The 14,400-nt window shown below is 40.8% G+C and overlaps 1 protein-coding gene across 3 annotated transcripts in view; it reads right to left on the bottom strand.

Moving 5' to 3' along the window:
- Positions 1–12,480, bottom strand: part of DET1 (DET1 partner of COP1 E3 ubiquitin ligase) — a 42,477-nt gene extending 29,997 nt beyond the window's left edge. The window contains exons 1-3 of one of the 3 annotated variants that reach the window (XM_088452658.1): positions 12,256–12,480; positions 9,081–10,190; positions 1,684–1,874 (exon numbers count right to left, since the gene is read on the bottom strand). In XM_088452658.1, coding sequence (XP_088308784.1) covers positions 1,684–1,874; positions 9,081–10,178 — 1,289 coding nt within the window. In that variant the 5' untranslated portion in view covers positions 10,179–10,190; positions 12,256–12,480. Of the gene's footprint in view, positions 1–1,683; positions 1,875–9,080; positions 10,191–12,179 lie in introns of all 3 variants that reach the window. The other 2 variants (XM_088452661.1, XM_088452660.1) reach the window with 2 other exon arrangements.
- Between the last annotated feature and the right edge of the window lie 1,920 nt (positions 12,481–14,400).

Raw genomic sequence — 14,400 nt, 5'->3', positions numbered from 1 at the left:
AACCATAAAGTTACCCCAATAATTTGGCAATAAATTGTGTTGATCAGTGTAATAGACCTGTAGGACCTAAATTCAATTAGATGCAAGTTGCTGCCAGAACATTGGGCTATGCACAAAAGCGCAATTACAGCAGCGGATTTCTGCTTGCACTTCTATAGGCTGCAAGCAGAAAAGTGGCGAGACACCTTCCACGTAGCCCCAGCAATCTGTTGTGTTGGCAGCTTGCAGGTAATGGAATCAGCCCCATAAGTTGAAATATTATAACATATCAGACCCATGCATTTCATCGTGGACACCTTAGGTCTATTATACCACTTTCAGAGAGAAGATGTTCAGCAAAAATTCGGCTTTTACCCGGCATTTGCGTGCCGGGTTGTTTTTCCGGTCCTAGCATCAAACCCCGTTCAGACTGAAGATCAAATTTCCTGTTTAAGCATTTCTACCCGGTAGAAACTCCTGGGTCTCTGACCCTGGTAAAAACTTGGGTCGAAATCCAGGGAATTTCGACCCTGGTTGACCCTTTCAGACGGACCCGTGTTGATCAGCAAGTTACCAGGTAGAAATGTTTGGCCCGTTAATTTGGTTCTCTGTCTGAAAGAGGTATTACATGCGTTGCCTTCAAATTCAAGAAAAGACATGTCCTCTAAAAAGTTAAACCACTGTCTTAAGCGGATTATGAAGCTCTGCAGACGAGACCCATATGCTATTTTCCTAAGAACTTAAGAATGCCACGTTCTCGCTCCATTTAGTACCAGAGTGGCATTATCCTGGAGGTAAAATGCACACAGTGCCATATTGAGTGGGAATTCAACGTAGTGCAGTGTGCTGCCACATTATATGGCTGCACACATCACTTTGCAGCCATTGCACTAAACTGAAAGCCACCTTTAGATCTACTAAAAATAAACAGTTTGGAGATTACTTCTCACTGCAGTGTTTATTTTTGGTCATGGACGGCTAATTTCCCAGCCATATTTTACAGTTCATTTATAGGGGGGAATTCAATTGTTTGCGCCGGGAGTCTAATGTTGTTCCGATCAGACATCCATTAGTATTTAACAGGCCCAAAAGAATTGTGTTTAGTCGTGCAAAGCAGTCTAAAATCTTGTTTGAGTGCCCAAATTACGGACCTGTCACACATTTTCTCACAACTTTGGAGGCTGCAAGAAAACGTGCGTCTGCTACGGATAATTGGCATCTGATCGGAGCAACAATTGAATTGCTACGATAGACGCCCATTAGTTAGACGGCCGGCACTAACAATAACATTTCCTCTGTAGTATTAGATAATTTATTCTAGAGTAACAGTATGAAAACCACATATACTCTCCGACATTTGTGTTGTTGAGTCAAAGGGTCAACAAAATGTCGACAGAAGAATGCCAAAGCAGTACTAATGTTATTTAAAGCAGGTTAATCAGGTCGGCATAACTTTAAACATGATACTTTAAAAATGCTTTAAATAACATTAGTACTGCATCGACATTCTCCCATCAACAGAATATGTGTTTTCTTTTAACTACCTCACCATGCAAATCATATTAGCTCAAGCTGCACCAATACATTCAGAATGTGATTGTTTACCATAGGCTTTGGCACATGGTTGACATTTTCTACTGTTTTATTAATGGAGTCACAACAAGTTTTTTCAGATTCTCCATTTGTGTTAATGGTACGTCTTACCGGCGCTGAATCTGTCTAGCAAAGTTGTTGCTGGAGGCAGAGCAGGGAAACTGCACGGCCTCACTGTGAAGAGTTGCGTTCCTGAACAGGTCACAGAAGTTTTCAAACAGTTCTAACAGCTCATTGGACGTGTTTTCAAAGACCGCAATAACTTCTGTGGTGACCATATTGTACACCACAAAAAAGGAGGGCTGAGAAAAGAAACAAAAACAGCATAGAACATTCAGAAAAAAAAAAAAGAAATTACACTTAGCTCTATAGAGTATAATAAGATTTTTTTGCACCCTTGAAATATTGGTTTGCAGACAATAACTGAAATAAAATATGTGGAAATAGAAAGTGGATAGTGTCAAGATCATCATTGTACATCATAGAATTTGCTCTTCAAAAAGGCCCACAAGATAAAGGGCAGTGTATCAGAGACCAGATCGATTTTCCAGTACTAGAAATACAATGGGTTTAAAAAGGAATAACCATTTCCACTATTCTACACAATTCTGTAATATTTTCTGGATATTATTAAAGTTTCTTTTGACAGCATATTGGATTAAATAGGTTTACATTTTAATAGTTATATCAAAAATGTGATATTAATTTACCCCAATAATTAATAGCTACTTCCAGGAGAAACTACAGGAATCATAGGTGGCTTCTTAACCCCTCCCCCCTTCCCACTACAATAAGATGCCATTTGCCTGCATCAAATAGTACTGACTGCAGAACAGACCTGATGGCATGTTCTAATGTCTGTATTAAAAAATATATGTTTTGAGTTCTGAATCACTATTATAATCCAATCCTTTTTTTTATGGTCAGTCATACAAGTCAGAGGCCTTTAAACATATAAAACAGCCAGCTTCCCAACTATCATTCAGCACAATGGCTATACTGAGGACGGGATGAGATGGAATATACTTTCAAAGAGTATTATTTTTATTTCACATTATTTAGTTATGCCTGTCTATTCGAATATCACCCACACATTCTGAAAGAACAACAAAACAAGTATGACCTTATGTACATACATATAAGCCATACAGAATCTTACTTCCAGCTGCTACACTTATCAGAGCAAAGTAGTATATTGAAGTGGATGACTATACTGGTGTTAAACATTATACTGGATTACACACAATATAAAAACAAAGGGGTCAAATCAATTACTGGAACAGCACATCACAGCCACTGGCATAGCAAGCTTTCCCTCACACCCCATAGAAGTGTGAGGCAAAACTTGAAATAGCAACATTACCGTAAGTGTCCGATACTGTATGCACACAGTGGGCGGAATTCAATTGTTTCCAGTCCCCATCGCACCCGACGGAGCTATTCAATTGTTGCTCCTGTCGGGCACGATCAGCTGCCAGCGCTCCATTTCAGCTCGCAGAACCAGAGGGGATCGTGCTGAAATCTGCGAAAAGTGACCTGTTTGTGCGCCCAAACGGCACTTTTCGTGATCACGCCCAGTACTTTGGCTCGGGGTTAGCCGATTTACACGGCTAAACCCTGCCACTTTGGGCGCGATCACCGCGAAAAGCTGGAACAATTGAATAACGGTCCACAATCTCCCGTCACTTTAGACAGGAGATCCGGGCTGCAAAAACAATTGAATTCCGCCCAGTCTTGCCACTTTACAATGGACCGAATATTCCCAGAAGCTGAAATTCGGCAAAACCAAAAATTGTAATGTGGAGTAAGAAAAATGTAATATATTTTGAGTTGACAAGGGGTCCTAATTCAACTCTAATTCAGAGCTTAAAATTAAGGGCGGTATTCAATTAGTTTTGCGTCCGTGATAAAGTTTCACATGCCCGACTTTCCGCCTACACCACGTGTTTTGGACGCGGAAACTTATCATGCGCACCCCCGCTATTCGCCCTATTCAATTCCAAACCACGCGAAAAAGGCAAGCTGCGAAGTCTAAACAGGCGGAAAGTGCTGAGAAGTCAGCCTGAACCCCCTAAAAAGATGCACTAACATTGGGGATCAATGTAGATGTGGCTGAATAGCCCTAATAAAGCTATATGGGGTAATTAAGTTGTTTCAATAGTTTCCTATTATCGTCTTCGCACAAGTGGTGAAGAATGGCATTAAGCAGTATTTTTTGGTGAAAATAAGTAGCCCTGTCAAATCTGGGGTACTTGAAAATGGGTGCTAGCATAGTTTAAAGTCTCTAAAGTGAACTTAAAATAAAACCTGAAAAACGCACCAGCAATAAAAAAATAATTAAATAAAAAACACTTGATCCATCCCAAACAGTCAATTTCGCTAGTTTTTATGCTACCCCCCCCACTTTTTTCCCCCCAAATGAGAGTACTTTTTCAGGGTGTTCTTAACTTTTTTCCCAGACTTTTGACAGTTGTCCTTTGTGGGGCTGTCCCAAGGGTTCCAAGTGTTTTCCGAGTTTTGCGCCCCAAAATAAAAATGTAGCACTTTTCTCCTGTGAATCTTTTTCGCCTATTATATTACATTTACTTTCCGCGTACGCGAAAAGCGGTTGGAATTGAATACGGGAGATAAAGCAGAGATCCCTAAGCTGGCCAGTATGTGCTACATCAGAGACCCACATAATTAACATCAAGGTTCTTTTTTATGTGTTGGGAGGTGGATGATGTGTAAAATAATCAATTTTAGTACTGGTCTTAATTAACACAATACAAAAGGGACTCTTGTGAAGGTGCATTTATCTAGAGTCAGAGCAATTTTTGATATAGATTGTCATCTCTAACTTGTACATAGGTCTCAAGGAGCAAGAAATAGAAAGACAATCAGAATATTCACATATTATGCAGAATAGTGTGATTTTATGGGAAGCAGCGGGATGCGGTTAATTTAGTGCCGCCAGGAATGCCGGCCGTCAGAATCCAGACGGTGGAAGGCCGACCCAGGACTAAAAGATAGGTGTCGAAATGCAGACGCCTATCTCTAGCCCCACGCTGCAATCCCAAACGAGGCAAGTTGGGTGCATTGAGATTGTAGCCCGATCCCGAAGCACCAATCCGTCCACTTGTGAGATTGTCAGCGAGAACAGGGATACTCATGATACGAAAAGGGCAATGGGGGCAAGCAGACAGCGGATAATAGTTTGGGAAAAGCAATGTAGAAAAACTATCAGGTTCCTGGCAACCCAATGCATAAAAATTGTGATGTCAGAGGAACCTCTATATGAAAAACTGCATACTCATCTTGTTTACTATGAAAGAGTAAAGAAATTGTGCTTGACGGTGTAAGCACTTTACTCTGCACATCTGTAACATGACACACTCTGCAACATTGCTTCACTTTCCATCATCAACGCTGATAATGCTAAAGATTAGTGAAAATGGCCACACATATACTAATATTATAATCAAATGTCCTGACTGACTCATCACTGCCCAGCCAGAGCATTTGGGCCTAGAAATATGAAAATTGGGGAGTATATGCCTTACATGGCGTAGGTGCCCACTAAAAAGGGATTTTTCAAAATTTGACTCCTAAGGGGGTGAAAAGTGCTAAAATATTTCTTCCCCCTGTGCAATCTCCTGCCTGACTGTCTCATAGTGGCTGCAGCACAGTTCAGTATTCAAACACCAACTGTCATCCCAAGTGCTGCCAAACATCACTGGCAGTTGGTGTGTCTCCCCTATTTGTATAGTGAGGGAAGGGAATGTGTTACTACACAGGCGAGGGAGGAAAATGTGTTACTACAGGGGTGAGCGGGGTAATGTGCTACTCCAGAGGTGAGGGAGGGGAATGTCGAATGTGTTATGCCGCGTACACACTAGCCGATATAATGAATGTTTGAACAATAGTTATTGTACATTATATCGGGCAGTGTGTATGCAGTCAACAACCAGTGATGCATACTACCACTGCTCGCTGATGACATCATTTATCGTCTGAACCGGCTGTCCAACCTGACTACATCGTCAAGTTGTTCAGGGATGAGGGAGGGTGCCGGCACTGAACGATATCGTTAAGGACATTGAGCACATCACTGCCAGGGAAACACTAAACGATATCGCTCATGTAGTGAATAGTTTAGTGTGTACACGGCTTTACAACACGAGCGAGGGAGGGAAATGTGTTACTAGAGGTGTACACAGGTGAGGGAGGGTAATGTCTTACTCCATCAATGAGGGAAAGGATGCATTACTATAGAGGTGAAGGATTAATGGGTCACTGGAGATGGAAACTGTAAATATCTAAGGTCTACCCAGGTGAAACTGGGTACATCAGCTAGTAAGGTATACTGGTGTAGGTAACAAGGAAAAAAGCAGCGTCATTACCCCTCACTGGAGTATGAGAGCACTCGATCATCAGCTATTTACTACCGAGGTGCTAAAACTGAAGGTGTAATGGAGTAACATTGCTTGTTAGAGGTCCAACAGTCACTTGGCTTCTGATAACTGCCTGAGGTAATTCATACATGGACACTGAAAAACACTGCAATATGAAGTGTAATTTGGGAGGCTAGGTAGGTAATAGGAGTAGTGCTATGAGATGGGTTACTGAATGGAGTCTAGAAGCCACTCTGCAGCAAAGCGTACTATAACGATTTCAATGGCACTAAACAATAATTTCCATACAACTCCAATATATTTGCCAAACATGAACGTCTGTGAATCCTGCATGCAACATCGAAGCAGACAACAGTATAAAGTGAACAATACACTTGCCAGACATGGTGTGTTCAGGTACTATTAAAATATAATTTTTCGAACCTCAGGCACCAGACAATGTTGACAAGGCTTTGGAGACACTTGTTAACACACTTTAAGGGCTTGATTTTCATGTCTGTGTGCTATATGAGCCCTCAGAGCAATTTGCATCTGAGTTACTGCATTTTGAACGGCAGGGTTGCTATGCAGTAGTTTGATTAGCAACCTTTGAAATTTAAATGTAATTTTTCATAAGTGCATGTGTTAGCAGAAAGTGCTTAACTAATGGACTGGCATTCCAACAAGTGCCAATCAAATACCAGTGGTTACTATGCAAGCTGCTACTTTATCTTCCAAATGCTACAATGAATAACAGAGACTGGGAGCACTTTGTAGCTCAAACATCTCAAGTAAGGGGCAATGGGTGAGCACAATTCTTACCAGGACCACCACACAATAATTTAGCAGATATATTTACATTTACAAATCTTTAGCTATATTTTGCTACGAAAAGGACATTTTTATTTCTTTCACATTCAAGTTAGTGACTTTCATAGAAATATGGTACATAATAAACAACTGCTCTGACATTATCAGTCATGCTTACATTTGTGGATTGTATTCTGCATAGGAACTGCCAACACTACACCTCTGTAATAATATTTCCCCACATTGCCACTTTAAGCTTCAGTTGCTCATTTTTTAACTTAATTACACACAAAGAGGTTTACAGATTTTCACTTACCAAACCATCCAACAAGTAGTTTTCCCACCCTGTAGTTTTTTTTTCCCCTCAAATGTTAAAAGTTGCTAAGAGCTTGTAATGTGCACATTGCATGTTGTGATTAAAAGACAAAAAATGGCATGGCGGGCGTGAAGCAAATGAACAGCTTCAAACCAACACAAACCAAAGCGCTTGTAAAAAGTCCAATTATTGAATTTATGACTCACCCATCCAGACCACCTAGGTCGCATAAAATAATCATGTTCCGAAGTTTAGTGGCAAAACCACAAGTTCTTATTTTTTTAATGGAGACAAAATTAATAAAAAGTGAAAATTATTTTAGGAATGTGGAAATACCTTGTAAAATACAAATAAAATTGTTTGTATGTCAGGTCATTTTTGACAATTTCAGATGGGAGGATTAACAATTGCTTTTCTAATGGTTTAAGTAATACTTTTTGACCATGCCAAAGTTGCCATGGAAACAACATTGCTCTCACTATACAGTGCTGTTAGCTAATGCACAACTCTGCAACTTCAATCCTACTGAAGTAGCTGGTGGTAGCCCTGTGTACGTTCCCCAGAGATCCAATGGGGCTCACTATGGAACCCATTTGTAAACAAAGGAAAACATTGGTTTCTTTTACAGAATGTCACAAGGGCCTAAGCGGTTTAAAACTATACATACACTTTTGGTACACAGTGTTAGCCTTCAAGATCAATTTAATAAAGGTCATCCAAGTTTTATTTTGTTTATTTTCTTAAATAAAAATGGAAACGCGGTGGATCTATAAAAAGTGCAACATTAGCATTTATAAGTATTTATATATCTGGCAGAAACTCTAGCCTAATATGTCTGGCCAACTGCACACCGGATTAATTTTGTTCATAATCGGTAAGGAGTGGCATGTGTCACCTAGTGTTCTGAATACTAGTACAATAGATCTGAAAATAGGATTATTGCCTCCAATGTCACCATACCCAGTCCTATTACTACTAGTGTTGCATTATTTCCGCTCTATAGCTATATGTATTTACCTCTAATGTATTTACCTCTGGTAAATACATTAGAGACGATATAATAAGTCACGAGGCGGCTCACCATATGCCTCACTTACGGTAGCTCTGAACTAACGAGGGGGGGGGGTCAGTTAAGGTGCAGTTGCTGGCATTTCCATGCTGTTGCAACAGCAACTCACCCCCCTCGCGGCTAATTGAATTGACCCCATTGTTAATGGCCTACAGTGTGACTTAAAACTTCAAATGTCTGACATTTACACAAGCGGTTTTCTAGATTAAAAAACAGCAACTACAACACCAATACGTACAGATGTGGCCACTTTCACCTAGCAGTTTTGCGCGATTTAGACGCTTCGCCATGGGTATAATTTTCTGCCATTTCATACTATTTTCCTGAATTTAGCATTGTAGACGCATAAAAAGTACTAATCTAGTGTATTTTTCACTCTAGATTAGTACTTGGTATAAATTTGCAGATTAAGCATGAGGATAGGTGGCACGAGGTATGACACAGCAAACTCGTATCAGACCTGTCTTTTGCCTTTTTATCCATATCAGCGACCGAATCGCACACAGAAGTACATGTAACGCCAGCGTCAGTATTCAGGGTACACCTGCATTGTACTTTTGTTGCATTACTTATAACTTTAGCGCTGCTAACTCCATGGCACGCCAAATAGATTTGGAGATAGGTGTACGTGGACACATGTACCAGGGATTAGTGCTGGAAATCCTCACCATTTCATTTTACTCAACACCTTTTCTCCAATGGGAAGAAACCGAAGCTGAAAAAAAACCTCCACATTTTAATAATGTGAAGCATGAGTTCACCTCTTTAATTACTATGGGTTTTTTCTGGACTGCATCCAGGCATTCATCTTTATTACATTATTTTATATACTATATGCTGAGATTTGCTTTCTATAAAATACATGGTTGATGGAATAAATGGAATGATCAACACAAACTTTTACCACACCACTGAAAATAATTGAGGAATTTGTTTGTACCTGTACCTGTGATGGATCGTTGACTCGTAGTGTAACAACATCTTCGCTGGTGTACTTGATGAACAGGTGGCTTTCATCCAGTAGTTGCATCTTCCACATACGGAGCTGCCTTAGCTGGTCAAAATACTGAAAAAAGCGTCTTTTGGCCATGGCACTCCCATCTCGTTCTGCTCTCCTCCATAAATATACCAGTAATCTGTGCTTTAATGAATTAATAAACGGTTCTTTGTATAAATTTGCCATTCCAGATTGAGTTTCACGTTGCACTTCAGGGTAAACGGCTGACAATATTAAGAGATCATCCTCATAGCAGAACCGTCCTATCGTCCGGACATCAATGAACGTGCCCTCTGCCGTCACTTGAAAAACATGAATTGTTTGCTGCTGCACTGACAGAATTGCCAAAATGTTTTTGTACAAGTAAAGGCCTTGATTGTGAGAGAGAATAATTTTATCACATTTAAAGGTCCTTGAGTCGCACAGTTTACCTGTGTGAAGGTCTATTATGTGAAGGGAATAGTCCTCTAGTGGAGATCTTGGGTTGGGCGTCACTGACTCACTGTTACGGTAGATTTCGTAAAAAGGTGGATATGGTTCCTCTGGAAGATAGGCTGCTGACCCCACAATGACATAGCGACAGTCATCTGTAAATAGACTACACTCACGGTTAAGGTGTTCCCCATTTGAAGCCACATTAGTGATATGGAGGAGAACAAAGAAGCGCTCAAACAGACGCCCTCGAATATTTACGGACCTTTGGTCATTAGAGTTTGCAAGTATTTCTCCTTCATAACCATTTAAAAGATCTTCCGCTGCCTGGCAACCTTGATACTCGTAGATTTCTAAGGAGGTCTGGTCCGAGGAAAATGCAATAAAATATCTACCATCGGGTGAGAACTTGCGGAGGAAACAAGGTGGCTTCTCCACATTGACCACTGTGTAATTCGGAAAGATATTCTGGTGGAAAATACGAACTTGGTGCCAGTGGGAGCCGGGCTTTCCAGAACTGATTTTTCGACGCTCAAGACGGTGGATTATATTTTGGTTTTGAATTCTTCTAGGTTTAATTGTAGGAGCTTCATGATCCATCATAAACATAACTTCATCTTACTAAAATAAAAAACAAAAAGAATAAGTTGAGCTATAAGCATCTGTCAACATTACTTGCAGAAAATAACAAAATGATACACTACCAAATGTAAATATTTCTTAACTATTTTGAAATGTACCCTAAAAGGAACAGGTGTCAGCATTAAATACTACAGACTCACTCAGAGCTACGCTGAGCTAAAACATTAGAGCCAAATGAAGGAAAATAAATATGGAAAATGAGGCCAAGGAGACCACGCACTTTTGAAGACCAGCGATAGGCCTCATTTAAATTTGCATTTCAAACATACAAAGGGAAAAAAAAATAATTATGTACACTCATGGCCAAAAGTTTTGGGAACGACAAGTATTGGTTTTCACAAATTATGCTGCTTCAGTTTTTATGATGGCAATTTGCATATACTCCAGAATGTCATGAAGAGTGATCAGATGAATTGCAAAGTCCCTCTTCGCCAGGACAATAAACTTAATCCCAAAAACAATATTTCCACTGCATTTCAGCCCTACCACAAACAGACCAGCTGACATTTCAGTGATTCTCTCGTTAACACAGGTGAGTGTGTTGACGAGGACAGGCTGAAGATCACTGTCATGCTGATTAAGTTAGAACAACAGACTGGAAGCTTTAAAAAGGAGAGTGAAGCTTGAAATCATTGTTCTTCCTGTTAACCATGTTTACCTGCAAGGAAACACATGCAGTCATCATTGCTTTGCACAAACAGGGCTTCACAGGCAAGGATATTGCTGCTAGTAAGATTGCACCTAAATCAACCATTTATCGGATCCTCAAAACTTCAAGGAGAGAGGTTCAATAGTTGTGAAGAAGGCTTCAGGGCACCCAAAAACGTCCAGCAAGCGTCAGGACCATCTCCTAAAGTTGATTCAGCTTCGTAGCACCACCAGTGCAGAGCTTGCTCAGGAGTCGAAGACTTTTAAAGGATGGCCTGGTGTCAAGAAGGGCAGCAAAGCCACCACTTCTCTCCAGGAAAAACCATCAGGGGCAGACTGATATTCTGCAAAAAGGTACAGGGATTGGACTGCTGAGGACTGGGGTAAAGTTATTTTCTCTGATTAATCCCCTTCAGATAGTATGGGGCATCTGGAATAACGCTTGTCCGGAGAAAGAAAGGTGAGAACTACCATCAGTCCTGTGTCATGCCAACAGTAAAGCATCCTGAGACCATTCATATGTGGAGTTGCTTCTTAGCGAAGGGAGTGGGCTCACTCACAAGTTTGCCTAAGAACACAGCCATGAATAAAGAATGGTTCCAACTAGCCAACGGAAAGGCAGACAAAAACGTTAGTTCAGACAAGTTGGTTGAACCCAACAGATTTAACCAACTTGTCTGAACAGTTTTTGTTTGCCAGCATTTGGAGCAGACGACCGATTGTCATTGGCTAAGAACAAGATTTTTCACTTCACCCTGCCAGATGTGTGACCAATGTAAGAAATGCTCATAGACAGCTGCAATCTGATCTAATACAGCTGCAAATGCTAAAGAATTAATTACTATCAGATTGAGAATGGGGGGGGGGGGGTAATACATAAGCAGAAGCAGCTACTGTACATAGTGCTGACATTCATCGCCATCGACGCATAGCATTGCCCTTAGGAAGTATATCTGTGGACACGTTCATGTCTAATTAAGTCACACTAACGTGAACGCGGCCTTACAGGACCCATCTTATGCTTGCTCGCCCCCACTCACCATCACTCCAGGGAGAAGGGAGACAAGTCTACAATAAGTAAAAATCTATATACAGACGTACTTTTTGCACAAATGCACAGTACAGATATTGGTGTACCCCCAACTCTAATTGAGGCCCTATATATATATATATATATATATATATATATATATATATATATATATATATATATATATATATAATATATATATGTTTGTTATGGTACTTCCCAAACCTGAAAGCATGATAATCATAGGACAAAATGTAAAAGCATGCACAGCAGGAATGGAAGAATATTACCTCTCCTCCTCCTCTATCTAGCAGTCACTCTGCAGCCCAGAACACTAGAGCAACCCTGTCCCATTCTGCAGCTCACCTGTTCTGGGATGAGTGAGAGAAGAGCAGAACGAAGCAGGTTGAAATACGATGTACGTATTGTGCCATTTACTACCGGCACCACCTCTCCTCCCACACGTGCTGTGCTGAGCACTACACACTCTTCTCTCCACAATTTATTTTTCGGCCGGTCCGCCCGGCACTGTGACGCAACCGAAAGTCGCGTACTAATGATGGTTTCTATATGAACGGCATCGCAGCGCGACTTATTGACGCGTCACTGGCTACGCCAGAGTGCCGGGTGGTGACGGGCTGGAGGGCAGAGGACACACCCCTCCCCCGCTGCTCCAGTATAAGAGAAAGGAGGAAGTGGTTGCCAATGGGTTCTTTGGGAACATGTGCCGATGAACAGCACAGTTAGGGGGAGAGAACTGCCATGTTTATTACGGGGCTTTCTGTGTAGCCAGTGAGTGGGGCTGGCTATCTGTGCCCGAAAAGCATTTGGACAGTATCTAGTGCTGTTGCAAATGGTTGAAGAAACAAAACATTTTGGATTTGATTCCGGAAATTAACGATACTGACAAACAATTGTGATTATGGGAGCTATTAACTAAGGGCCCCCATACATCAGCAATGGCATCAATCGTGCAATTTGCAATCGATTGTGTATAAAAATCTTTTCCTTTTTCAATCGATTGTGGCATCTCTGTAATCTGCAATCGATTGAAAAAGGGAAACATTTTTATACACAATCGATTGCAAATTGCACGATTGCTGCAATCAATCTCTGATGTATGGGGGGTCTAAAGCCTTGGATCGAGATAAAGTGAGCAGAGATAAGGTACCAGCCAATCAGCTCCTAACTGTTGTGTCACAGGCTGTGTTTGAAAAGTGACAGGAGCTGGTTGGTTGGGACTTTATCTCCGTTCACTTTATATTCATCTAAGGCTAAGTAAATAGACCCCTATATATGGTATATCATTTTCCTACAATTACAGTGTTGGTGGTGTTCACTAGTCAGGATATGTTGATATACCAAAACACATTTTTTAACAAGGAGCAAAGAGAGAATTGTTTTGGGGCACAACTTTAGACAGTATTTTATGGGTGGTATTTAATTGTTTCTACCCCCTTTCACCCCCAACAGAGCTATTCAATTGTTCCTGTTGGGCGCGATCAGCTGCCAGCGTACCATTTCAGCTTGCACCCCAAACGGCTCTTCGCAATCGCGCCCAGCACTTTGGTCAGGAGTAGCCGTTTTACACGGCTAAACCTGACAAACTATGGGCGCGATCAGTGCAATAATCTGCATCAATTGAATAGCGCGCTGCGATCTCCCATCCCTTTAGATGCGAGATAGCGCATGCTAAAACAATCGAATACCGCCATATAATTGTGATGATTAAAATATAACCATTAATATTTTACCCGTAAAATAAAAATACTGTGTTCATTAAGAATCCTGTCAGAAAAGTAAACAGATCTGTGATATTTAGGTAGGTATCTACCCTATAAGGAGGTGAAAATATTGAATCTCAATACAAACATAATTTTCATGCAAATATGCTGGATACTTAGTTTTGAGTTTACTACCGGCGCTCTTCAAATCTCAAAGCTAGATTTTATATCACATGACATTTAACACTGTCTAGCTAGAGACAAAATAATAACATTACAAATTTGGGTAAATTATACACAATGGTGTACCCAGCCATCGGGATGACACGATGTAATGATACATTGCGCTGTTCAATGTGGTGTACGACAGCTTGATGTATTTAGCAGCATGGCGTCGCTCCGACACGTACCTGAAAGATCTATCGTCCATATTGCTCAGTGTGTAACCACAATCACATGTTCACATACGTCGTCAGCGGCATTGTCCGATCTGATGATATATATATACACATACACACAACGGCGGATAGCGCTGTCATAAGGCCTTGTGTGTGAATAATTTGTGCAGGCACCCGGCCAAAGTATTTGTTATTCAGGAGAGCCAGACCACACTGCTACTGGGATACACATCGTTCTGATGTGTTCCTGGACTAACTACTGAGAAAAATGATTCCCTAAAGTGTGAAGATCCTACATTATATGTTTGTTGTCATGCATTGTTTGGAGGATTGATGAGAAAGCAGGTCAGTTGTCTTTATAGAAGAAAAGTTAAGAGAGTGACTGTCAG

Source organism: Taudactylus pleione, unplaced genomic scaffold (assembly GCF_031769625.1).
Source record: "Taudactylus pleione unplaced genomic scaffold, aTauple2 ptg000556l, whole genome shotgun sequence".
Lineage (NCBI taxonomy): Eukaryota > Metazoa > Chordata > Amphibia > Anura > Myobatrachidae > Taudactylus > Taudactylus pleione.
The sequence above is the reverse complement of the archived record's forward strand: the minus strand, read 5'-3'. Positions and strand labels throughout refer to the sequence as shown.